The sequence below is a fragment of the Lepisosteus oculatus genome, chromosome 9 (genome assembly GCF_040954835.1).
Source record: "Lepisosteus oculatus isolate fLepOcu1 chromosome 9, fLepOcu1.hap2, whole genome shotgun sequence".
NCBI classification, from domain to species: Eukaryota; Metazoa; Chordata; class Actinopteri; order Semionotiformes; family Lepisosteidae; genus Lepisosteus; species Lepisosteus oculatus.
In genome coordinates this window covers 27,914,463-27,942,423 of record NC_090704.1, presented here as the reverse complement: position 1 = coordinate 27,942,423, position 27,961 = coordinate 27,914,463, and the positions used below count along the sequence as shown (strand labels likewise).

At 40.4% G+C, this 27,961-nt stretch overlaps 1 protein-coding gene across 2 annotated transcripts in view; it reads left to right on the top strand.

The window, feature by feature from the left end:
- Positions 1–5,586: 5,586 nt before the first annotated feature.
- The window catches only part of fnbp1l (formin binding protein 1-like), a 91,212-nt gene continuing 68,837 nt past the window's right edge, over positions 5,587–27,961 (top strand). For both annotated transcript variants that reach the window (XM_015356293.2, XM_015356292.2), the window contains exon 1: positions 5,587–5,936. In XM_015356293.2, coding sequence (XP_015211779.1) covers positions 5,913–5,936 — 24 coding nt within the window. In that variant the 5' untranslated portion in view covers positions 5,587–5,912. The remainder of the gene's footprint in view (positions 5,937–27,961) is intronic.

Sequence of the window (27,961 nt, the reverse complement as noted above, 5' to 3'; positions counted from 1 at the left end):
TGTTCCAGGAGCTTTGGTAATGACTATCTAGCATGTATGACGGCAATTACAATACAAGTGGACTGGATTCCATTGTACTTAATCAGCTGCAATTGTCAGTTGTCCATAAAAGTAAATAAAAGAGTAATCTGTTTAAAAGAATGTGAAAGAATAAATATATTGACTAAAAATGTGCTTATTGCATGCTGACTGACAGGATTGGACTGAGATAGAATCATTTTCCTGTTTTGGTGAAACTGTATTTTATCTGTGTGCTAGTGGATATGCATTTCCATGTGTAATTGTTCCAAAAAGTAGATTAGCTGATTGTGAAAGAAGATCTACATGTTGAGACTATTATTGAAACCTTTTCTGTCCTCTGAAGAAAAAATATATAATCTTGTTACACTCTTGTTACTCCTGTCTTGGAGGAGGATTTTATTCTTTGTCTGTGGGTGAGTGACTCCAGTTAACCTACATGACAGTTAACGTTACATGACAGCAGTGTGAAAGTGGTCAACACACAACATTGGAGGAAGAAAAGCAGCAGCTAACATTTGTCTTTGTGAGCTCCTACGTGGCAGCATTCAGGAAATGAAAAGGCTGGCTGAAGTCAGCTATTCCAAGAGCTTTCAGTCCCTGTGTCTGCAGCCAATGGAAAGATTTTCTGCTGTTTTGAAGCCACCCAGAAAACCACAGGAAAAGCCAGCCCTAAGCAGTCCAGGCTGATACAGGATACACATGATACACTGGCTTAATTCAATGGCACTTGAGATCAATCACAGATCAGGAATCTCACAGGCCAGGTGTGCTGAAGTAGTCACTTCTTGATCTGACTGTGTGGCATGAAGCTGTTGTCACAACACAGTGTGCACTGGGGATATAACCAGGTGAAATGTGCCCATCTTAGCTGGAAACATGTCACTACCAAACGTTTTACATTTGTACAGTAATCTTCATTATATATATATATGATCCGCTGTTAATGGCTGCAGGAATGGTGCCATGCATGAAGCATCAGTACTGCTGTGGTAACGCTTCCTGATGGTGGAGCAACTTTTGTTGGCTGTTTTCACCAGCAAAGTATTGATTGTATGTATAAAACACTGGAATACAATGTTAATTAATACGCTGTATGCTTTTTTAATTATTTTTTCAACAGTGAAAGTGAAATCTCTTTATTAAACCTTTAAAAAAGTATTTTAGACCCTAGTTTTTGTTCAAATGGGTTCCAAATGTCTCTAATCCCTAAAATTTCTGTGTATGATGTACATACATATACAGGTATATGATGTACCTATATATGTTTAACTTTTGTATATCAAATAATTACTTTTTAAATAATGTATACTAAATATTAAAAAGCATCACTTACACCTGCCTCAAAATCTTCTTGTAGTGGGTGCATTGCCATTTTATTGAATTGACATAAGTTCATTCATTATAATGATTTTATGTTATTAAAACAGGGGTCACAGTCTAGTACTGTGTGTGGTCACCACTGACAGCAATAAAAGCTGTGTGACATATGCTTTACACTCTTTTGCAGATGCTCTATTGTGGGTAATTTAATTAATTTAAAGCAAGTATTATCTTGAAATTTTAAAGCAAGTATTATCTTGAAATAATCTATGATTTGTGATCCATATGATTCAGTGCAGTTTGGTTTTCAGCAAACACTGTTACTACAAATTGACAGAAGTCATTTTTTGTCTATGGAAACCCATTCCAGTATTTTTCTTTGTCTGGAGATGGTCCTTTGTCTTTCTGCATCCTACTACCATTTCAGATGAGCCGTGGTAGTTCAGATGGAAGAAAGTCTAGCTCCTGACCGGAAGGTCCTGGGTTCAATCCCAGGTAGGGACAATCAATGTAGCTTACTCTAATTCCTTCCAGATGGCTCCCTGCTTTCCAGATGAGTACCGGGGTCTAATCCTTATGAGGGTAATAGGCTGGCTGGAATGTGATGCTGACCACCTCCAGTGTCCGATGGTTGAGAAAACCACTTTGTCCCCCATTCCCCATGGACCTTTATGGCCTGAAAAGGGGACCTAACCTACCTTCCTTTCAGTCCATGTGTGTGTACTACCATGTTTCATGGTACTTGAAAGGCAGACGCTATTGTACTTGAGAGGCAGATGCTAAATCTCAGATGACCATCATTATAAAGACAATATAAAAAAGAGTGAAAAACACGGGAAAAAGATTACATAAAACAATCATAATGTCTGCTTGTCAAAGTGTAAAACTACCAAATAACTATTTCTAGATCACAGTCAGAAAACTGTATATACTCTATTTTATTCCTTTGAACGAAAGATAATTGTTTGTTACTAATAATAGACTGAGACCTTTTGCCTACGTTAGTATGGCAACATGTAAACCTCCAAGTGGGTCATTTCAACTACACTATAATTGCTATGTATAATTGAATTTGACTGATTTTTGTTCCCAATGCTGTGGCTAGGAGAAAAGTCAGTGGTATGACGCCTCTGTTTTCATGCATTATTTTCTCATTTGTGCTGTTTATTGTATGCGCTTCACAAAAAATAATTAGCTTTTTCATACAGGTATTTACTTGCAATAATGACCTCCAGCACACTTCTCTATTACTGTTTCTAACAGGCGACACGGTCTTTTGTCTCCACTGAGATCAGATTAGTGTTACCACTCATGAATGCTGTTTGTATTAAGTTAAAATTATAGATTTTTATAGTTTCAGTGGCAAATATAGACTCCATGATTATTCAAAAATGTGTGTTTAGACTGCCTGATTTTATTGATGTTTTCAAGCGGTCATGTAGAGTTGCTTATCTGTTCTTGTTAAGATCTGCTATCTTACTAAGTTACTTGCATACACACTAAGCTATCCTTTAAGGAATACACCCAGTACCCAAGGCTAATCAGACAGGCAACATCCATCCTTTCTCAGGTTGTACAGTTTATTTATGATAAGGGAGGACAATTTGAGTGTGACATCACACTAAATAGATGATATCCTCATCTGTTCTTTACTCACATTGATCTGTTCAGAAATACCAACATATTTGCAAAAAACAATCACAATCATAATCAAACAGAATGTGTTATATTACCATAGTTCATCGTAAGCTTAATCACAACTTCTTGCCATAGCCTCTAGATAACTTACCGACACTTCTACCCATCTCCCTATCCAACAGGACCCTACCACTGACAACCAAAAGGAAGTGGTATCCACCATCTCCCTTCTTATCAGCAGTAAGGAGCTCTCCCAGGAGGCAAACCGGCTCATCACTGAACATCCCCTGGTCAGTGGAGTCGTCATGGGCAGGAGAACGATTCTTCACTTCCTACACTGGTTTTGTCCCATTAACTCTACAAGCGAGACATTGATGACTGCGTTGGTGCTGCCACATGCGTTAACGACCAGCTTGAGCAATTTCTGCATCACTTCACCCACTTCCACCCATCTCTCAAATATACAGTTAACATATCTTCCACTACACTTGCATTTCTAGACATCAACTTCTCCATTAACTACCCCCGACTCTCTACAATGGTCTATTACAAACCCAATGATTCACACAACTATCTCCTGTATAGCTCATTTCACCCCAAACACACTCTCTCCCTTTTTCACAGTTCCTTCGCCTACGACAACTCTGCAGTGACAACATCGATTTCCAGAACCAAGCCCTCAAAATGTACTCTTTTTTAATCAACAGAGTATACCCTAACAGTGTTATTGACAGGACCCTTGTCCGAGCCAAAAACACCCCTCGGACCATCAACTTGAGCAGCAACTCCTGCCGTAACAACAGCATTCCTTTGGTGCTTCCCTACCACCTCAACACACTTTCTATCCCCAGGACTATTAATGACAACTTTTCCATCCTACAGGATGATCCCTCCATTGGTACCCTCTTTTCTGACCACCCCATCATCTCATATCGCCGACCACCTAATCACTGTATCCTTCTTGTTCACAGCTCCCTTGACCGCCCTCAGCAACTATCCACAGCAGGCACTTTCCCTCGCAACAGAGCTCGCTGTATCACCTGCAAGTACTGTACACATCTAGCATTCAAGGCCCCTCAGGACAATTCCAGATCACTCAGATGACATCTTGTACCTCCAGCAACTTTATTTACTGTATCTCTTGCAGTAAATGCCTAGCCATCTAAATTGGGGAAACAGGAAGGAGACACGGAGACCGCTTCAGAGAACATGTTAGGGCTGTGAAGATTAAAGATTTCTCCAAGCCTATTGTTTCTCATTTCACCTCTGACAGCCATGATCACACTGATCTCTCTGTGTTCTCAAAGATGGTTTTCCTAACTCCCACATCAGAAAGACTACAGAAACTAAAATTATCCTGTAGCTAGAATCACACCTTTCCCCTTCTCACAATGACAGACTCATTTTCTTCTAAATTCTCTCTATTCATTGTAAGTTTCATTTCACACCTCTCCTCACCTACCCTGACTTGAAACTACCTGAATGGCCACTCTCTGCCCCCTGTTCCTGCCCCTCCTCTCTCCCAGTTTTTGTTCTCCTATGCTACATTACCTCTGCTTGCTGCCCTGTCTTTTTCACACCTGAAGAAGGCTCCACAGCCAAAACGTGTTTTCTTTCTTCTCTTTTCAGCATGGAAAACAAAACTATTAGTTGTTCTTCTGCATACATTGTTGCTTTGCAAATGGCAAAGAGCAGCATCACACTCTATTCATTTGCTCACTAATGGGCAGTGCTACATATCATCCCAAATAACTGCCTGTTTCCAAATCTAATCCTCTATTATACCAAGTTAACCAAGTGAATATAGATCAGGAAGTCTTCTGTTTCATGTAAGGTAGTGAAAACAATAATTAACTAAACAAGAGGGACATCTATAAGGAAATAGGAGCCTAGGGGATATTCAACATGGGTTTAGAAAATGTAGATCTTGTGTCATTAACTTGTTACAGATTTTTGAATAAGGAACAACAGTAATGGGAGTGCCCAGAGCATACAATAAACCTGTACTGTACCAAAATTTTATACTCAGAAGGCATTTGATTGAATGTTCTCTTTAGTCTCATGGTTCGTGTTTCACTGTTGATTCAGAAGTCCAGTAGGCTGACCTTGTGAATGTCTTTAATGATTTTGAAAGTTGGAATCAGGTCCAGTGAAGTTTGTCCTTTTCAGGATTGAAAAGGTTAAGTTATTTTTACGGTTAGGATCTAATTGCAATTAGCTACCAGCAACAACTAAACAATATACGTGTGGGCAGAATGGCCTCTTCTGGTTTGTAACCTTATTTTATGATGTATCCCCCCTGCACACAACATTTGGTCGTTCGTGTCATTTTCGTAGCTTCCTGTTAAACCCCAATTTATTCCCTCTCCATTTAATGACAAAAAAATTAAAAGCTATCGTTCTTACAACCGAAGAAGGCTACACAGCCGAAACGTCGTTTCTTTCTTCTCTTCTCAGCATGGAATAAACCTATTACTTGTTCCTTTGTAGCCTACGCACGCTGACGCAGCTACCCACCTGAACTACATTCAAACCATGTCTTTGCACAGGATAACTACAGTACTCTTCCTGTCTTCTCAAAAAAGATAAAAGGAAAAAATGACGTATTTCCTTATTACTGTTAAGCAATATGTTATCTAACGATTACGATTACTACTGCTAACGACAACTGATAAACCATCAATTGGCTTTAACGATCAATCCGAAGAAACTCGGACCTCCCTTTCCCTGTGTCCTCCAAGATCCCAACTTCCTCTGCGAGCGGTGAATCAGACACACGGCTCCGCCGAGCTGGAGTAGAGCGAGGAGCGCTGAGGAAACGAGACGAGAAGAGGGCGCAGACGAGGCAGGCAGTGGGAGACTAGCTTGGGAGACTTTCAGCTGGGGGAACGAATTACAGTCTAGGAGGTTTGACACAAGAGGAGCAAACAGCAATGAGTTGGGGAACGGAGCTTTGGGTGAGTGTGTGAGGTTTTTTTTTTAACATGTTTTAGGTAGATTGCCTTTTTTCCCAGCTCGAGAAATGCCACTCGAGTGCACTGGGGCAGAGGTGCCTGCAATGCTTGCTGTGTACCGTGAATAGCACCGTGACAGTGCACGCAACGAGCACCTTTACCTAGGACACCGTAAACAATAGGCGATTCCAGGAAAATACGTTTCGCTGGCTGTTCGGGGGAAGAGGTTGTTTGATGTTTTGCGTGCTGTTTTATTAAACAAAAGAGGACTGCATCACGTATAGCATATCTGGCATGTGTGTCACGTTTTTTGAAAGAGTTTCTTTTTGTTCGGAATCCTGTCGCCGTCCAAAGGGCCATATTCACACCCAGATTCGTACAGAAAGGGGGTGGAGGCTCTCGCTTATTTTCATAAACCTATTCTTCGGACGTTGTCCGGAATAGATGGAAGACAGTATGCGTTCACGTTGCTTATAAGTGCCTTAACTACGTGTCGTTAACTGTGTTCTATTGTGTGTTTTGGCGATTCGTTGAACTATCGTTTGGTAGGTGATTCGATTGCGCAAGGATGATACAACAATGCATTGCTGGAGCCTTGAGAGCAAACACTTCGTTAACACTATAACAACTAGCAGTCTTACCAACACAATGGGTGAACATCAGACACATGTGTTTCCGATGTGTTCATGTGGATTTCCAGCCTTATCCCACTGCTCCCAGATTAGGTAACGCATTTGAGCTAATGAGCATTGTCCTGTCTGATACGGATGGATGGTATTGGAATAAGACCCTCCCAAAAAAAAACAAAATACTCCACCAGCTACAAAGTTGTTGCTTTCGAAGCGTTTTGTGATCCCCTCTTTTCATGATGAAGAACGGGTTTTTTTGTTCGCCTTCCTGAATCGTCGGGGGGAAAATACTGAGAACGGTCTGAATAAGGTTATGGTTGGGGTGTTGCCCACAAACGATCCCCAGTTCAGGTTCATAATATCCTTACCTGACATTTGCTCAGAAGACTGTATAGATCTTGTCGCAAAGTAACATGAGAATAGAAACATATTACAGCATGCTAGTGAAGGAGGCAAGCGGTTGCAGACCTAATGGTGTTAAAAGGCTTGTGTTAGGATTCATTAGGTTTAAAAGACGTCTGTTGTAAGGAGTCGTTTTCTTCACACCCCGGTGGCATTGCAACTGTGGCGATCCATTGTAATTGGTATTAGATTGTGGGGAAATTGTAGCACTTTCATTCATGTATTTTGGATGTAGTTGGTTTGGAATGCAAGCCGGTGGTTTGCTACAGTTAGTGGAAAAACCCTCTAGCACTGTATTATTAATTCCTTAGACATTTTTGAGACTGGCAAATTGCATGCCTTTATCTCCGCATCCACTAATGAACCTTCTCTTTAGTGAGTCCTGCTCTCTGGAATGATGACAAAAGAATTCCGAACGACTTCTGGTATACTTAAGCTTAACATTTGTTTTCCATGGGAATCTTAGCTTTCTATTTATCATTTGACTTGAGCCATTCCTGAAAAGTACTTGAACTGAATGAAACCAGAAAATGCTGTGCAGATGCTTCTTGAATTCTGAGGTTAAAGGTGTGTGTGGTGGTGGGTGGGTTCTGGGTTTTGTAGTTTTGTCATTTTCACTTTAAGAAAAAGACACAAAAAAGCAAAACAGGTTAAAACGGAACGTCTGGTCTGTTTTCCAGAAAACAACTTTTTCATTTTGCCAGGGCTAGCAGATCTTGTTTTTGATCTTGGAGCTGTGAATAATAAACCTGTGATGAAAGCCCACTGGCTTCATGTGTTCTACAAATAGATTTTGCAGGCACGGGGGAAACAGCAGCAAGCGAGCATACTGAAAAGAAAGAACCGAAATGGGGGAAAAAAACTGGAAATTCAGAGATCAAGTTAGCTTTCTGCTGTATCAGGTTCAAAGCAGCTCCAGGAGATGTTCTTCAAAGTGGTGTAATTTCTTTAACAGGCGTATGTAATGCTGCAGGCTTATAGTAAGATGAAGAGTTTTCTTTCACAGACTTGCATCCCATGGCAGTTGCAGGTTAAGGAAGCACATTGCACTTCTTGAGTTTTAGCTCTGTTTTAAAGGTAGGCTAACTGTGCCATTCCTTTCTCCAGGAAAGCAGAGCTTGTGGCTTTAGGATAGAGCACAGACATTTCTAGGTGTCCTCTTGTACGGACTGGAACAGTACCTACCTAGTGAGCGAATGAACGTGAGGTCCCACACCTAGTTGAATCCAAAGCCAGCTCCATGCTCGTCAAGATGTTTGGGGAGCAGCATTATTTGTTTAAAGCAGGTGTTGCCCAGCACTGGAGACAACACGCAAAGGAGGAGAGTGTGTTCAGCCACAGAATGCAGTGAAAAGTTAACTTGCAGCATTTGAAGTTTAAGCATAAACTGAAAAAAAATGTCCTGCAAATAACGAAGTGTGAAAAGGCATGACCATTCTGTGACATAAATTCTAAAACATTTTACACATCATATAACAATGCTATTAGACTATTAAATGCTATTAAATGCTATTAAAAGAAAAGTTACAATGTTAGGGCACCAACTGGGAACTGCTGATCTTCCATTGAACGGTATTTTTTTAGTAAAGTAATTTTTCATAGGTGGCGCAGTGGTTAGCATCGCTGTCTCATGTGGTAGCTCAGTGGCCCTTGGTTCAGTTTCAGACCTGGGGTGCTATCTGTGTGGGGTTTGTATGTTCTCCCGTTGTTCAATTTCTTCTGGGTGCTCCAGTTTCCTCACACAGTTCAAAGAAATACATAGATTAATAGGCTCTTGGGAAAATTTGCCCTAGGTGCAAGTGTGTGCATATCTCCATTTGTCTGCCCTGCAATGGAATGGCATCCTGTCCAGGGTGTTCCCTGCCCTGTGCCTGTGTTGTGCCAGGAGAGGCTCTGGCTCCCTTGCGACCCTGAATTTGAAGTAAATGGATGAATTTCTTTAACGGTCAAACCATCTTTCAAATTCTATACTCTAATGTACAGTACACCCAATCAAATTGCATATGAACAATATTACTCGGAAATTAGCCTTTTCAGAATTTTGTGTGTCGTCATTTGTTTTAAGAAAAGATCACTTTATGGGCCATATACAATTTCTTGTCTTAGGAATTTGTCTTTTTCACACACCCCAGCTTGCTCTCCATGAGTCACACAGACAGGGAGAGAAGCTTGGGGTCGGAGACAGGGTCAGCCATTTATACGGTGCCCCTGGAGCAGTTGGGGTTAAGGGCCTAGCTCAGGGGCCCAACAGAGTAGGATTCCTCTGCCGGCCGTGGGATACGAACCGGCAACCTTCCTGCCACAAGCACAGATGCTTAGTCACAGAACCTATGTCCCATCATCCACGCATATTACACTTAATGTTATGCTTATGCATTAAAATGGCGATAACTTCATTTTTACTGCTATTTTGCAGTCTGAAAACACCCTTTTTTATTGCGGGGGGGGGGGGTCTGTTCACTTGTGAAATGTGATTGAGAATTTTGTGTTTCTGAGTAGCGTCAATAGTGGAAATGATTTGTTAGATTCCAGGTTCAGCCTCCTATTCCAGCCAGCACCAGTTCAAGCTGGTGAGGTGTCGTTCACTGGGTCAAATAGAGCACTATTGACAAAGCGCTGCCCATGTTGAGCGGGTATGCTCATCTGCCCTCATCTGTAGCTACCCCCATGACCTATCGTGGTCCGACAGTCTTTACTCTGTTGTCGGTTGAGAATTGCATTAGCTGCCCTCCATTTTGATTCTAACTCTGCTGGAGTCTCTGCGGGACTCGCAGATTGAAAAATGGCGGATACCACTGGGGCCCTTTAATGTGGAAGCATTTGTGGTCCTTATTCACTTACGAGGGTGTTAGTTGTGATTAGTGTTTCCACACTGGGGGGGGGCGGCATTTGGGCAGGTGAGCTGTATAAGAGTATCATTTCTAATATATCTGGTAAAAGTATCATTATAAATGTTAAGTAATCCCCTTTAATACATATTTTATAATAATAGTATTTTTTTTTAACTGGCATACGGTCCGAAAAACGTTTGAATTCTTCCTGTGAAAATCTGTTTTGTACATTAAAAATGGGTCTTCCAGGGTCACCCTTAGATGACATCTGTTTAGCTGGACAAATAAAAAAAAAAACCTTGAAGGATCCTAGGAAATCTGCTTCTGGTATGTTTTGGGCCTTGTTTCGGTGTTGATACTTGAGCAGTCTTTCAGGAACTATTGTGCTAATAATTGTGATAGCAATTTAAGAAATAGTGGATATGAATTGCAGCATTAGTATGTTCACTGCAGTGTTTAAATTGGCCAGCCCTGAGCAACTGACTGCTCAGCCTGGACAGTGGTGGGGATTAGTGCTTTCCAGCAATTCCTCTCAGATCCTTGGGATTATCTAGCTAATCGTCTGGGTGCGGGCACAAACCTTTTCTCTTTGACGGTGTACTGAGCAAACATTCCTTGTATTTTTGTGTTAATGATTGGAGACTGAAGTCTTGCATGTGATGTCAGAATCATTGCTCAGCTCTGTGAAGCACAGTAGTTGCACACTAACTATAATTTCATTTCGTGTTGCATCATGGTAAAAAATAAGTGGAAACTTGTGTAATTTCATTACTACACTGTAGTGAGATAATTCTGTCTGGTTTAAGGTACAGTACCTATTAAACATGATTATTTCCTGTGACGTGCAAGACCAGATTTAGATCGGTACATAAAGCTTACAGATGAATCTGTGCACATGGTGACTCAACAGACTCATCGCACACTGGACAGATTTGGCTCCAGCAGCTCTTTTGGTTGGGAATGTGGTTTGAATCCTGTGAACCATTTTTTTAAATGGACAAACTGATAGAAAAAGCCTGATTCATATTTTGTGCTGGAACCGTTTTCTTGTAGTTGGCTGATAGTTCATTAGCCTTTGAATTGGTAGTCTCCGTTAAGATGAAGACTCTGAAATCACTGCAGTGTGTGATGTGGAAGAGCATTGAAACATTAAGTTTCATCTCGTTTAATATTGGTAGGTAGGTACTTTATTAATCCCATGGGGGAAATTCAAGTGCTACAGCAGCCAGGCACAATCAACACAGTACAGTAAAATGGAGTAATACAATACAGTAAATTTTAACAAATGGGATAAAGAATTACATACAAAACAGAAAAGGCACACACACAAAAAGAAGTATGGATAAACTGAACACAAGGAAGATGCAGTATAGATATTGCACACTCCCAAGCATATTGCACAGAGTAGGTAACAGTTGTAACTATTGCACAGTTGTGAATAATAAATAAATTGCCCATTCCACTTCCACGTATTGCACTTCTATAAACCAGATGTAGACAGAACACCAGTAAAACAGACAGAGCATCAGTTGCTACCATGGTTGTCTGGGCAGGGGCAGCACTGACCTGTTGTGACACCATACCTGTACACCTGAAACCTTATTCCTCTGGTTGTCTGGGCAGATTGCCTTCTTCCTCCTGAAGTCCACCATCAACTCCTTGGTCTTTGCCATGTTGATCTGCAGGTGGTTCTCCTCACACCACTCCACAAAGCTGCTGACCAGTCCTCTGTACTCCATCTCCAGCTCACCCTCAATACATCCCACAATTTCCGAGCCATCTGGGAACTTCTGTAGGTGGCATGACTTCGAGTTGGACTTGAAGTCGGAAGTATTAGGGGGTGAAGACGAATGGAGAAAGGACTGTCCCCTGAGGAGCCCCTGTATTACTCACCACCTGTTCAAAAATGCATAAACAAAAACAGTGTTCTGTCCGTCAGGTAGTCAGTGATCCAAGAGTATGGGCTGTATGGTGTTGTAGGCACTGGAGAAATCAAGCGTAGGAGGGTCTTATAATCCCATCTCCAAAGTGTTGTTGGTGTTACTAAATATGAGGAAATTCTGGGATAAACTAATGTGCTTTAATGGATTTATGTTTTGAGTATTTGAAAATGTCTTGAACTGCCATCAAATATGCATGTAAATCTGTTTTTTTAACAGTCTAACAGTATTTTACCAAAATGTAACTAATATTGCCAGCAAAGTGGTTTCGAAAAGCAGAACGATGTTTAATGTCAGTGATGAATTTGTGATGAGCACCTGATTTTGTCATAGTACAATGGGGTTGGGGTTGACTTGGTTTTTAATGGGTGTGTTATCCTTGTGGAGAGGCTTTAATGAAAACAGTGTTCAACAATGTCTAGCTTTCCAGTAAAGTTGCCGGTACTGTACTTCTGCATGAATCAGTGAGATCAGTTGATATCTGTCTCCGTCTTAATGGCTTTGAATGTGAATAATTAATCACAAAGTTCACCAAGAAGATTACATTTATTATAGACTATTTGATGTCATGCTACATGGTTATACAATAAAGACAGTTCTGTTGGAAAGAGTATTATTTCCAACATCTTGCAAACGTTGTGTTGCTGTATCTTTTCAGAGTGAGGGGGGTGAAGCCATACATTTTTCATAGTCCACCCTGTGACAGTGAATTAGTAAACACAATTACCATTCACATAACAAGCTCTTGGCTTGGTTCCCGACTTGTTTATTCCTGATTTTGGGAATTAGAACAACGTAGCCAGGCTAGAGAAATACGTATATTAATTTTAAATAAACTTTGAGCTGCTTCAGGCAAACTCTTAAACACGAAGGGAGGTACAACAGGAAGGTACAATTCTACAAAGCGCCCAATGAGCACACAGCAGAGCAGTGGGAGCTGTCATTATTTTTTGCTGGATTCTGCAGAATAAGATGTTACTGTAAACAACAGGCTGGATATTTTTAAATAGTAATGCCAGACTGTACATTAGTGATATTGAGGTGTGTTGTTGTAGTTGGAGGTGAGCAGACATTTATGAAATCATAATTATTAGACAGAATAGTGAGACGTAAGTGACGATAATATAATTAAAATGTCAAGGTCTTCAGAAATGTGAGGGAATGCTCGAGGTGGACAGATGTGAGCAACATGTGCTGTTCAGTCTGAATTTGTTTGCAGCCATTACTTTAAAGTGCTACTCAAATAACATCTCTATAAGATCTAACACAAGTAATGATAAATATGTGCATTATGCACTATTTCTTTTCTTCTACATTAATGTGCGCTGAGCTTTTTTAAAGAATCTTGTATTTAAAGTCTAAATTGTTTCCCGCCTATGTGTGGAGCTTCAGAGGTAAGGTTTGTTGTTTAAGAAGTGCACTTCTGCAAAACGTACATACTTGCAAAATATATAGAACATGGTCGTTGGCCGTTGAATTCAGAGCATTCATTCAAAATTCAGTCCAGGTAAATGTGGTTCAGGTGATGAAAAAAGTTATTTTTTCCACTTTTTCTTTCCACATTTTGTTCACTGGTAATGGGTGAGCAAACTGGATTGTTAATTAATCTTTACCGCAGTCTCTGAATTTGCAATATATCCCCAAACTGTGCAATGTCTTTTGTTTTCTAAAATACTAAAGCTTTTGTAAGGAAGTCCTATTTTTCATTGGGAAAACATACAAGAGATTTACACACAAGAGGGGCATCCACCACTGAATTGTAACACCCACCTGAGCGGTGTACAGAACATTTAGCAAAGCCGGACTGTATACAAGTCAGCTCAGGGTACAAGGTTCTAAATACTGCATTTTGGTTTGTGCTGAAACCCTTCTGTTAATGGAATACATCTTAGAACTGGCGCAGCTGCCAAGTAAAAAATCCCAGTCCCAATAGTGCTCTCCAGTGGGCAAGGTGCAGGAAGCTTATTGGAAAGCAGATAGTTGCTATGAAGTGGCACATTAAGAATTTGTGGTTGACTGGGAGCTTAGAGTGTGTCTTTAATCAGCCCTTACAGCTCACAAAAATGAGGTGTCCTACATGGCCAGGGAAGCCTAATTCTGTGTGGGTTTTATGCGTTTTAAGGACGTTAGCATTGGCACCCTGTACTGTATCTAAAGCAAACAAAATTATCTAAAAACGTAAGTATGAATTTCAGATTAACCTTCTTTAAAGGGGAACTGCTATGCTGTTTTTATATTTCTGGGTTAAAAAGAGTCTCCATTGTTGAGAGCACTTCAGATGCACACAGTAATGTGTAAAACCTTCAATTTACCTCACAAAGTAGACAGTATTTGCAGGTATGCTATGTTACGGTCATTGTCTGTGAATCAGAATGAGGCCACAAAACTTCTGGTGACGTGAACCGACCCTATTACATTGTAAACAAGCAGGCTTGTGAATACATCCCTTTCAATCCAACAGAAGTATTGCTCCTGAGTTTGAGACGGGTTTGCCAACAAATACTGCTTGTTAACACTGCCTGCATTACAATGGCTCGTGAGCAGGAAGGGCTGGTTTCTCGCAAACTCTCACTTGCCCATGGCAAGACCAGAGGTTTACAGCAACACAGTGACCATATTGTGCTTTCACAAAGATTATGATTTTGTGCTTAATTCAGAATTTGTCAAATTTTGCGATACCTTCAATTCATGTATTTAGCTACGGAGATTTCATTACCAGTCTGAGAAATTGGGACTACAGTTCCCCTTTAATTTTTGCAGGTGGTAGCTCTATGAGACTTCCCTGGAAACGAATGCCCTGCATTTAAATAAATCCAACAGGAAAGAGCTGAAATATTTGGTGCTTTAAAATTGGATATTCCTTTTCTTGTTTTAGAGTTCCAAATATTCCCGCAGCCAGTACTTAACAGCAGCAACTGTACACTCATGGTTTAATTTTTAGGCTAATGCTCAGTAAGAACAGAGGACAGTGCATATAGCACTCCTGGTTTTTGTAAAACATTGAAAAACTGCTCTCCTTCTTGCTATCTGACCCCACAACAGTGTCCATTATCACATGATATGGCATAACATAACAAGACACACTGTGTTCTGAAAATATTTGCCAGAAAGGAACAAAATATTCTGCACCATTTTCTAAGGCTTGTATAAGTAAAAGCTTTACTATCTGGCTTTTGGCTAACCAGAATCTTCTGATCTGCATTTTCTTCATTAGCCCTTAGAAAATCAGCCTTTACCGAAAATATAACAGAAATATTCTTTCAAAATATTTACGCATCCGATATCCTACGCGTGGCCTCGCTCATGTTCTGCGTTGCCTTGTCTAGATATCTTCTACTAAGTGTGTGCTGTCTAGAATGACTGCCGCTGTGAGTTTGCAGTGTTAGTCATGGCTGAGAAGTGTCCTGATGATGTAAAAAGCAGGCCGACGATAATTAAATTATGTTAAGTTCTGTTAAATAACATTTACTATGGTCTTTGGGTGAGATTTATTATTAAGGCACCCCAATAACAATATATTGGGGATATTACATGATTTATTTTATATAACAGTACTGTACCCAATAAGAATGCATTCTGACGTATGTATTGTTGTTTGGAACATTAGTGTTATTATGTGATAACATACTTAAGTTTTGACTGTCGTACTTGACTGTCTGGCTCCACTCAGTCCTCAGAGATGTTGGGAAGTAACTGCGGTAATGTGGTAATTATATTTTCAAAATAACACTTCCCTATCCTTTCTTAAATGTAATAGTGGATTTCTGTTGCAATGCCTTAAGGATCCTGTTTCTTGATTCTTTCTGCCAGTAAGGGGAAAGGTAACATGTGGACACACCTTTCTTCCCTCACTTACATCTGGATTGCCTCTATAGTCCCCTGGGATTGTATTTAATCATTAAGTACTTCATTCTTTGCTGTTAAGTGAAAGATGACTCTTTGTTGTTTAATACTTAAATACATAACATTAATATTTGAATTCCTGTCTTTCATATCATCATCATTACGAAATTATTCCCCAGATTTGTTTTTGTCCTCCTTGTCTGACCAAGTCGGAAAGCATCTAAGAACCACAAAGGATCTGGCCTTGGGATTGTTACAAGTTGACACTGATGTGCTGCAGGTTGGTGTATACTTTCGCGTCTTTGCGCTTGGCCATGAAATCGGTGTTCCAGAAACATGAAGGAACTGATGCCATGCCTACAGCTGGGCACAGCGCCACTGAACATGAGAGCTTCCATTCATAGCGTTTACCTGCATGCTGATCTGAACACATCCTCACATTCATACCTGGGCCAGCGGTTCTTGGATAGTGCCAGTGTGTCGAGTTTTGGGCCGTGAATTGAACTGGTGTCTAAGATGAGGCCAGTCTGCTCCGCTCTTGACCTGCAAAACCACAGTTCGTCACACTGAAAGCTGATAGCCCTGAAAGGCTGTTAGAGAAAGTCTCAGCTCCACTCAGCTCTAAAGATAAAAAAAATAAAAAAAGATGAATTCTGCGTAAGAGATGCAGCACTGGATAAGCTGATACTGTCTTTAGAGATATGCAGTGGACCTACATACTGCTAAGTAGTGGTCTATTGTCACATATTAAAATGTTGTACAGTTATGAGGAGTAGTGACTGTTACTTATAGGACAGACTTTAAAATTCCCTTGTTGACCTAACTGGTGCTGCATGGTCTATCTCCTTTGTACCTTTGAGAGTTACTATCCTCACATGTACTAGTAAATTCGCTTAATTCTGCTGGTTCTAGGCTCCTCTATGTTACAAGGATCTTGGATTGCTACAAGGGGTTTGAGACTTTTCGCCTATAGTCTCTTATCTTTGGAATACTCTTCTTGATTTATTAAAATTAAAGACCTCTGAGGGTTTTAAATCTCGACTCAAACCTTCAGTTCCTTAATCTATTTGCTTCTTTTATTTTCACATTAATACAGTGTATTATTTGTATTTTTTATTTTTACCGGACTTCTTTTTTATATCAGGTGGGTAGCTGCGTCAGCATGCGTAGGCTGCAAAGGAACAAGTAATAGGTTTATTCCATGCTGAAAAAAAGAAGAAAGAGAACACAACGTTTCGGCCGTGGAGCCTTCTTCAGGTGTGTGACACACCTGAAGAAGGCTCCACGGCCGAAACGTTGTGTTCTCTTTCTTCTTTTTTTCAGCATGGAATAAACCTATTGTTCTTTTTTATATGTTCAGATGGGTAGCTGCGTCAGCATGCGTGGGCTGCAAAGGAACAAGTAATAGGTTTATTCCATGCTGAAAAGAGAAGAAAGAAAAGGCAGCCTTGAAGTCTCCATGGCCAAAACGTTGTTTTCTTTCTTCTCTTTTCAGTATGGAATAAACCTACTGCTTGTTCTTTTTTATATTTATAATTTATATAAAGGGCCTTGAGAATCTCAGATTTGAAAGGTACTATGTAAGAATAAAGGTAAATTGACTCTTGCTCCGGCAATATTTCTTCTAAAAAATGTTTCCCTGAGGTTAAATAACCTCTGAAACAAATTGCAGAACTGCTTTAATGTTAACATAAAACACCGACATTGACTGGAGAGTGTGTTACATTGTGAAGTGGGGCTTTCCAAACTGCACACAGTTTTATAAGGGCTACGAATTTCTGGCCACATTATCTGGGATAATGATGTTTAATCGGGAGTTCAACCTGGTGAGGATGGGATTGGGTTCATTGGGGGCAGCAGGGGTGTGAGAATAGGAAACGTGGAGCTAACGGAGCTGGGAAGCGTTTATTTTTAGCCCAGAGAAACGTGGAGATAGTCAGCCTTTTGGTTGGACTCTGGAGTTCTTGTTCAAATAGTCCCTCAGCCTCTTACTCCAGGGAAAACAGAACAGCTTTGGGAATCATGGCTGGAGTCCCACACATTGCTGACAACAATGGGGAGCTGGCGTTTGAATTGTTAGCAAAATAAACCTAATAGAGGAAGTGTTATAAATTTCATAGACACCCAGCTGTTTTTAACTACTAAAATCTTTTTTTCCACAGAGGAATTTTATGGAAATGTTTGTCACAGCAACATTTCATATATTTGGTCCCATGGTCACTTTTCAAGTTGTTGCTTTAAACCTTGCAAACATAACTCTTTGAAATAGTTTAATATTTGTTATATACAGAAGATACTCCAAACTCAAACCAAACAAAGTAAATAGATAAACTGTTAAATATGGAAATAATCATGGTTCATGGTTTCTTAAGTATTCAGACCCTTTGCTGTGGCAAACATGAATTAATTTCGGTGCACACTACTTTACTTTACCAAGCCACTCGATTAGTTCAGAGACCTCTATTTGTATGCAATATACACCTGTGTCAGTAAGGTCTCTCAGTCAGGTAGTGTATATCAAGCAAAGATTCAACCATGAAGACCAAGGAACTTTCAAAACAATCTGGAATAATTATTTTTAGAGACGCAGATCAGGAAAATGGTATAAAAAATGTCCAAAAACTTGAATATCTTTTTGAACATGGTGGAGTCAATTGTTAAGAAGTGGACAGCAACCTAGGCAGCCCTCTAAGATGAGCAGCTGGTCAAAGAGGAAATTGTCAAAGGATTTCATTGTGAGCTGCAAAGTTCAATGATTAAGTTAGGGGAAAGTGCCCCAGTCACTCCACACCAATGAGTGAATGACACTCAAATGTGTCTTGTAAGGAAGTGAAAAAAATCTCATGTGGGGTTTACAACGAAACGACACTGAAAGGTTTGATGAAGGATTTTGTAATCATAAAAGACAAAATTGGAACTTTCTGAACTAAATGCAAAGTGTTAAACATGAATCTAAATCTACATAATGCCTTAGTCAGTCAACACCATCCCTTCTGTCAAGCATGGCAGCAACAGCAATATGTTGTCAGTATGAATGAGGGTCCAGGTATGGATGTGAAGATGTAGTTTTGCTTCTCATCAGCAGGGACTGGGAAACTTGTCAAGACCGATGGGAACACAGATGTCTAAAAGCGTCTTCATAGACGGGGAGAATGGAATGAGAGTTTTAGAGAGATATGGTTTTCCAGATCATATCTTTTACCACGTGTCAGTTTTCAAAAAACACTTCAGCTTTGAAAACAGCTTCTTTGTTAAATTGTCCAGCCTGTTATGTCAAAGGAATGTGATTCCTGAGGTATTAGATGTACAAAGGAAAGATGAGAATTATTTTTGATCCATTTTTTTATGTAGAACGGCTGCTTATTCTGAACTGTTGCAACCTGTTTGACGTGGTAGCTTTTTCTCTGCCAAAAAAAAAACAGGAACAGAAAAATAGTGGTAAACCTGTAACCATTATTTAAGATGAGCTGCAGTCAGCATGCTGATGAAAATATATTTAATAAACCTTATATATATATGTACAGGGAGTAGGCTTTTGTGTTTCCAATAGGTGATTTAATCTCCTTTGTTTGCAGGGTGTCATAGCAGGGTTTCTCTTATCTCTACGTGCCTTGAAGCCACAAGTGAACTTCCTAGAGAGAAATTCATCTCGGTTTCTTATGTGATTTTGAGTGAGCAGGTTTTTTTTTCCCCACTCAGGGAAAGCTTAGATGAAAGGTTTGTCCTTTGCTAGTGCCGTGTGCCAAAGAAACATGAAAGTGAAGGTGTTTTGAACAATGGTTGTCCAGACATTCCTAGAAATGATTGGCTTGTGAACAAAGATTAGAAACATCCAGGAAAAACAGTGCCTCGCCCCATCAGGGCCAAGTTTCGTTGACTTTCTTATTGCACAAGTATTCTGGATGCTTTACTTAGGCCTTATAGTAATTCAACTAGTAAAAAGATGGTACCACTGCACTCTGGGAGCCTTACAACAGGGGTTTGGTGGGAACATTTTAAATCTGAGCTACGGAATTCTTCTCCTAGAATCTGGAACAGAAGAAGCACTGAGCCTTGATTTCAGATAGTTCAATTAATGAAATCCTGACGACTTGGCGAAGGACGCCTGGCTGTCGTCTCTGGAAACTTCTGATGAAGGGGGTGTGCTGCTCGCCCTCCCCATTCCTCTCCCTGCGTGTACCCGGGCGGACGTCTCCAATTTAACTGTTGCCGTGGAGGAGGAAGTGAGCAGGGGGTTGTCAGGAGACGCAGCTTCCCATTCCTGCGAGGAGGCGGCGGCTGGCCAATCTCAGTCTGTGCTGGCACTCCCATTCCAGATGTCTCGGCGTTATCACAGTGCTTCCAGCCTGCGAGCGTGCGACCTTCAGACACCACTCACTGAAACCAAATGAAAGGATAACCTTTTCACATCTCAGCCGCACTCTTCCGCAAATCCTGTAGTTTCCCTGTGCTCTTCTAGTTTAGTCACTCGCTTCTATTTATCAGGATTACTCTCTGCTGATACCAGCTCAAAAGCTTTGAAAAGGCTTGTAACGAAAAGCTGCCTCGCTGGAATGCTATCCCCAGGGAATGCAGCCTTTTATTTTGCTTGTTTGTGATTCATTGGGTGCAGCTTACTTAACCAAAGTGTCCTTCATTTTTCTTGTCAGATTTTTTCTCTCTTAAATCATCCTTCTTTTTAAAGTCTGTTTAAGTTGGTTTATTGCAACCAAGTGATTGATTACAATACATTCAAAGTGCGTGAGGTGTTGCTGTTACGTTCACACTGGTTTAAGGTACAGACTGGAAGCTCTCAGGGCTACTAGGAACGAAGTGACTGTTTTTCCCATGTTTCAGAGGTTCATGTGTGTGTTTCTGGGACACTCTTGTCTGCCATGGCAGTCTGATTAACACTAATCTCAGGCCACCTAGTGCTACATCAGGTGAGGATGGCCAAGATTAGTGCTAATCATGCTCTGGAAGTCTGTGCCTGTTGGTGTTTTGCCCAGCCTGCCAGTGGAATGGATTTCAGACTAATTATAAAAACAGCACTCTTTTCTTTAGACTTTTCAATTAGCGGTTTTTATTCAAGCCCATTGAAACAGGCAGGATGGGGTGTACACTACTCCACTGGCCAATAGAATTTGTCATTTCCTGTGTAGTTTTTCTTTTCCATTTATTCTCACTATTTTTTTATGTTAGGATATTGGGTGCGGACCCTGGGACTAAGGAATAGGGCCATCTTAGTAGGACTTTCACGGAGAAGAGAAGCACTTGCAGAAAAGTTTCCTCATCTGCTGGAAGTGAATGATTACAGGTGTCTTAGCATCTTACTGCTTGGTCCAGCACAGGTTTTATCTTCACTCTGAAAGACTTTGATTGACGACTCCCATCACCAAGCTAGTTAACCAGAAGATAATTGTTGTAGTAAAATTTAGAGATGTAGAAAATAATTCAAAGATAAAAAGACTAAAAACCTGTCAACCAAAGGTCCTCAGTGTAGTGTGTATACTGTCAATGACTAGGCTATGACATATTGGCGCTGATGCCCTCTGTAACGTCGTTAAGGTTATTTATGGTAACTGTGTTCTGTAATAGGAAAGTTTGATCTGATATACGTGTCTTCACCTTGGGGCAAACTGTTGGCATTTCACATTTGTTTTTTGCAGTGCTTTCAGGATGTTTAGTGGGTAGAGTGGTTTGGGAGCTCCTGTGGGGTGGATGTGCCCCTTTTTGTAAAGCACTCTGGAGTCTTTCTGTTGAATTAAAACAGACTTGCTAATCCTGGTTTTTAAAACCTCCTCCACTGAGTCCTTTAGGTTTCATTCCACTGAGCTCTTAAATACTCAAGATTTTTGGGCCATTAATTAGAAATAGCTTTATTGAGAGTTTTTAACTGTTATCCGCACTCCATGTTATCAGTAATATACTGCTTAAGGGATGTTGTTGCCAAGAAATTTAGCAAACGGAACTCTGTTGAGTCTGTCCTCAATTTAATTTTTAATAATCGGAAGTGCCTTGGTAGCTGCCTGCCTAACAAAACACAAAGGTCTCCAATTAGTGAAAAACGCCATTGGGAAAGTAAGCATTCTCAAGTTTTGTGTGAGCCCCAGTTGTTTAAATGCCCGACTTTGGTTACTAACGAATGGAACCAAATGAAGAGAATTCTGAAGCCCAGCACTGGGTACAGGTTAGCGTCCTTTTAAAAATGTTTTCAATGAAAAAGAAAAAACTAAAAGGTTCATCAAGAATCACGGGGTTTCATTAATCAAGAACCGCTCTTGTATGGATACCAGTAGGCTGAGAGGTTCATGAGGTCCAGGCTTGAGAAACCTTGGTTAAAAACCTCTGTCCTGAAAACAAAAAAAACCTGAAAGTCAAGAGACAGAAATGGATGAATGTCCTTCATGTCACCTAAAGGCGATGGCCATATGTACAGGTTTGGCATTTTGGAATGTACAGGGTGGTTCCTCTGCCAGCTTGTTGGTGCATACGGCCCAGTTTTCATGCAGATTAAAAGGCCTGTGACAGCTGTGAAGCCATATGTTGTGCAGTAGATTTGGTGGTGGAGGAAATTAAGTCAAATAAGGTGCAGGTATTTTCTCCTCTAGGGGACATTGTGATGAGTAGGCCAGAAATTCAGCTTTGAAGTTCTTTAAAACTGTATTTTCATTAATAGACCCCACAGACCCCTCCTTTGCATGTTAAGCAGGATATGTCTAAGCACAGTGAAGCTGCCTTGCATTCCTGCAAAGCTTCTGCATCCTTGCAATAAACATACGTTCTCTTCCCTTTGATGTGCGAGACCAAACCGCTGAGCACTGCTGTGTTGGAGTCTGCTACTTTCGTGCTTGGCTTTGTCACACAACCATGCATGTTGTCCCTGTGCAAAGAATGTTCATTGCCATAGAGCAGGTTTCTGTTAAAAAAAATTAAACTCAATTTTCTCAAAACAAGGTTGATCTTATGTGTGTTTGACGTTCATTGGGCGTGCATTGCGTGTATTATCCGCATTCACAAAATCCTGGAAGTCTGTGCAATTTATGATGAATTGTACTGTACAGTCAAGAGTCAGATACTGCCAGACGGTATTTTTTTTGGACAAGTGCCTGCGTGCTTTTGTCTGTAACAGTGTTGCAAATGCTTGACTTGCATTTAATGATAGGTAAGAAATTCCACAATAAATAAAATAAGGTTATACCTCACTCCACAAGATTTTGGAAATCCTTGATATGTAGGCAGTTAGGTTCATGCACAGTTCATGTTTTCTGTCTTTTTATTTCCACCATGGTGTGACCTGCCTGCTGTTCCCATCGTATTAGAATCACAGATGCTGTGTTTTTCCTGTTGACGTTCCTCAGAAACACTTCCCTAGGTCTCAGCACATAGATTGCCAATATTCTCATTTGGTAAGAATGTGAGTGTTTATACTGCAGTGTATTACAGTTACCCCTCCCCTTCTTTAAGGAGGTGGGTGGGGACTTGGCTTGGGAAAACATTGAAACCACCTCGAGGGTGATCAAAATTTTCAGTAAATACTAAAGGCGTGGGGAAATTTAGGAATTACAGAGTGCTGTGCTCCACATATATAGGGTGAAACATTGTATTGGAAAGTCAGAGATAAGGAAGAAAAAAAAATCTTGTAAACATTTTTAGGTGTTATGAATAGTCACAGCTGTCAGTTTTAGGTTACTTAGGGGGGAGTATTTAGGCCACACAAGTAAGCCACTGTTGTTAGAGGCCAAAAAGACGATCAACGTTTTAACAGACCTTTTGGATTAATCTTGCATCTTCATTTAAGAAGAGGTAGTATTTTTGAAATGTCATTTCCTGATAAAATTATTTTTTTCTTGTAAAAATCTCAGTGCTATCTGTTATACCATTGCATGTTATATCTAAAAGAATTGATCTTAAAATCTCGTGACGTACCTTATTTTTTGAGTCATCTACAAGCTTCTCTGGCCATTAAAGGATTGAATTCTTTATTGCCTGGGGAAAAAGTCACCTCCTACATTCCAGAGCTTTTTTTTTTATTTTTCCCTTTGTTTTTTGGATTTTATTGAATATTTATTAAGGGCCTAACTCTTCTTGTACAGTGAGGAAATGCAAAGGTGGAAGGGAGGCGTTATCCTGCTACATGTGAACACTGATTCTAACCCTCAGAGTGTTTGAACAGATGTGTTTAGGTGTTATTCAAGGTGAATGCTGCGAGTTTAAAAACAAGTCAAGCAAAGAGGATTTGTCTGCAGTATTCCATACTGTCCCCAGACCTCACGTGTCTTTACGGGTGAATTGTTTCCTGAAGTACACAATTCCTGTTGCTTTTTTCCAGCAATTCAGTTGTAATCCTATTGCTTTGTTTAGCCTATTCTTCTGGCTATTCTTGTGGCTCTTACATTGATTTATAACAACAGGATCACGTACTAAAGACACACTCTTTCTGTTCTTGTGTTTCATGGTGAGGCAGGAACTGGGAATCTGACACGTGAAATGTCTTTATTTCTAACAGATAATGGGTTTTTCTTGGATAAATTCCTGCAGGATAAGTAATCATCTATTCATATTCCCTGCCTTTGTTCACCAAAGGCCATAGGTTTGGATCCTGCAGAAGCTGAGACATGAAATATCGGGGATCGTGACTATTATTCTGCTGAAACAAAGCACTAGTCTTTCAATTAAATACAGTTAATCAGTTTATGCTGTGACATTGGTACTCTTTTCCACTTAGTGTATTGCATGTTCAAGAAGCGAAAAGGTCATCAATTAATTTAAAAATTAATGTACGATAATGATGTGAATTTTTCCAGCTTTGCCAGCTTACATTTCCTTTCAACACTTTGCAAGGAGCTCTGCACTGTTGACGTCGGTTAGGTCACAATGTAATAGGTCTGGACAGTCTACAGAAATACCCAGAATCTTTTCCATGGAGCCACAAATCATTACAGTCACCTGTCACTGTAACGCATTGTGATGAGTGGTCTGCCTTTTCCCAGAATAAAGACACTCTGGATGTTTTATCTTCTTGCATATCATTTACAGTGGCTGCAAACTCTGGACTGTTGAAAGTTCAGGAACTTTGTTTCATGTGTTTTCTTCAGTAAGTCTTCACACAGTTTCCTACCTTGTCTTTAAAAAACTTTAGAGCCATGGAAGTTATCTTGGGCTGTTATAATGAGCTAGTCTTCAGGGAGGTTTCCCTGGACAAAGGTATAGACTGACTTCCATTGCCATAAAATGATGTGTTGCCTTTGTTTCCAAAGTGGCAAGAAAATGCTTTCTGCTTTGCAAAGTGCATGGGACTTGAAGACACAAACAAAACTGAACACTGATCACTGACTTCAGTGATATTCAAGCAGAACTGATATGGAGTGGAATGAGTATCCCAGGAGCACGGTTGGATTGCTCTATCATGTTTCTGCCTTCCTCCGATTTTGATTCCACCTGAACTATTGAGCTAGAAATTGAATTAATTGGTTTCAGTCATTACTGTGTGTATAGAGAGGATTTCCGTTCTTGGTTAACCTTGTAGGTCTTGCTACCAGTTTAGCAGGTTTAGTCAGTTGAGTCTGTGACATCACTCAGGGGCACTGTGACTGGACAGAGGCGGAGAAGCACAAGGAGTGCTGTGCCTGTCAGACTGATACAGTAACATCACCTTGGTGTGTGTATAGGCTGTACAGCTCAGACAAGATGCAGATTGATTTCTGCTTGATGGCTCAGACCCTAACTGTCACATGGACCAAACAAGTGGGTTTGGCAGACCAGACCTGTCCCATGGGCTGTTTCTCTGACACTCTTAATTTACAAGGTTTTGCATGCCTGTATTGGGAAATATTTTGTAATTTGGCTCAGCCATTACATTAAAATGGTGTTTACAACAATATTCTATAGGCATTTTTTTGTATGTTGTAACCTTAGATTGAAATTAAACTTGTTGAAGTATGCAATAATGTGGTGTAGTATAAAACTGAAGGAAACAAACGTATGCTTAATAGTGATGGTGTTCCTGACGTAACGTGATTTGAACAAAGTGAAAGTGAAGGCTGTGAACATTATGAGATTAGACAGAATTGTACTCTAGGTCAGCTTGTAAAAATGTGGCCCACATGTAACATGGCTCGAATGGAGCTGGATTCCATACTGTCAGTGTGGTTTTCTCTGTGGACTGCCAGGGAGTCATTTTAATGAGAAATGTAAGTCGGGTGTTTGGCATGTATTGTTCTCCAAGCATGGAAAATGCATTCAGTTATAGCAAAGGCTCTTGGGGAGCTGGCGGCCCATGGTGGAAGGGTAACGGAGTTCATTGTTCGCTCATTCCCCACTCACGAGAACAGGGCCTCTTCCAGCTTGACTAATAGTTTGGGCCTGTGTACAGAAAAGAAGTGAAAAAAACATTTTAAAAAAGACGCATACTGAACTTGGCTCGTCTTTTCTTCTGCCGCTGTCAAGACGACAGCTTATTTCTAAAGTGCCCCCACTGCCTTGTCACACTCCGCACAGAGGCCTGTCAGGACAGGCTGGGGCTGTATTGTGGTGTCTCTTTTGTTGACTGTATCCTCATTTTAATTGGCACTGTATGCTCTGTCTTGTGGAGGGAAGCGCCTGGTAAGAATAGCACACGTTGGGGAAATGGGTGAAGGCTTCAGGCTGTTTTAAAGTGACCTGCATACTAAAGCATTTTAGTCCGGATCTGCAACTCTGCATGACAAAAGGACAGCAATGTTTGCATCTCCAAGGCAGTCCCCTACTGGTTGGCGTTAGCAAAGTCAGCTTGTGCATCAGGTGAGAGTCCTCTCTGGCATCAACCTGGAAAGACTATTGTGTGTTTTTTCTGTGTCGTCAGTTCCGAATGCAAGCATCTGGGGGCTTAAGAGTGCTGCAGCAGCAGTAATGCACAGAGCCTATGATATGGTATGTTGAGATGGTTGAGAAAGTTCATCATTAAAGATGAATTCTGGTGTTAGGCTTTCTAGGTGATGCATGCATTTGGATTGAGAAGAACATGAATAGATAATTAGTAAATTCTCAGTCTGGGGTGATGAAATTAGTGGAGTGTCCCGGGAATGTGCACTGGGACATTTGATGCATTTTAGGCCTAAATTGTGCAATGCATTACTAAGACTTAAAATATTGTATACAATTTTTGATCACTATAATTAAAAAAGGATTGCTGCTCCAGAAGAAGGAACACATACAAACCCGAGCTTAATGGAAATGTCTGAATAGCTTCTTCTTATTTGAAACATTTATGTTCTTAAGATATATAGATATGTATTTTTCTGATGAACATTGTTACAATGTCTTGATGTTGTATGACTGCAACGTTTTGATGTTTTCATAGCCTAGTTCAATGCTCATAAATAATGCATTGCATGAATATTTGAAAGATTTTCCCTTTAAGACAAAATCCTGGAGCTTTCTCTAGTCACTGGATGTTTCTGGTCAATCTGAATATGAAGAATGCAGAGTAGCTATATCATTCCAAAAGAAGATATAATAGTGTATCCATGGTAGCTATTGAATTTTTATATAGCCTGGAGAATCAATGTCCTGTCTTTTTCCTCCTGCAGTACAGCATTCAGTTAATTACACAGGGCCTTTTGGAAGCCTTCCCTTATAAGCACATGCTCTTATAAGCACATCCTGTTTCAAAGGATACTAAGGAGAGTTGTTTATGGTGTTAACTAAACTGCTCTTTTTAACCATTTTCATTTTGGCAATTTCTGCTTTCAATCTTGAAAGAATCCATAAGACTTCCCTGGGAAATATGGGACATTTTGTACAAATTCGTGATGTTGGGACAGTGGGTAGGTTCTGTGGCTGTAAAGCTTCGAGGTTTTTTATGTATAGAGTGGCAGTGCCTTGGCATGCGACCCTCCAGTGAAAAACAGGCCCATCGGCTGTCAATGGGTTAATTTGTTTTAGTAATCTTCGAGGAAGGAGACAGAGGAAAGCATGCAGGCTTAGTATAGGATCTTCTGTCCCATAGCACAGTTCTCCAGAGAGGCAGCACACAATAGAGTTGTATTATTGAACAAACTGCAGCTAATTAAATGTCAATAACGGAGCACAAGGCCCGACACTGTCTTCTTCTCTCGAGGGCTTGCAGATGTTACTAAAGCATGACATTCGCAAGCGTGGAGTCAAATGATTCCCAAATGCTATTACTGTTTGCTGATATACTGGGTTCCATTGTGAGAGCTTTGTATGGGAAATTCAGATAAACACTACTTTATATTGCTCTCTTGTGTTGGCTTAATACATTTACAGTTTGGTTATTGGGTGTTACAGAAAGGGTGAAGTGGAGAAACTAAAGCATAAAGTTATGAAAAGTTCTACGTGACATTTGGAGATGTTTTGTAATGCCAGATTGTATATGCGTCGTGTGCTTGCTGGCTGATTTG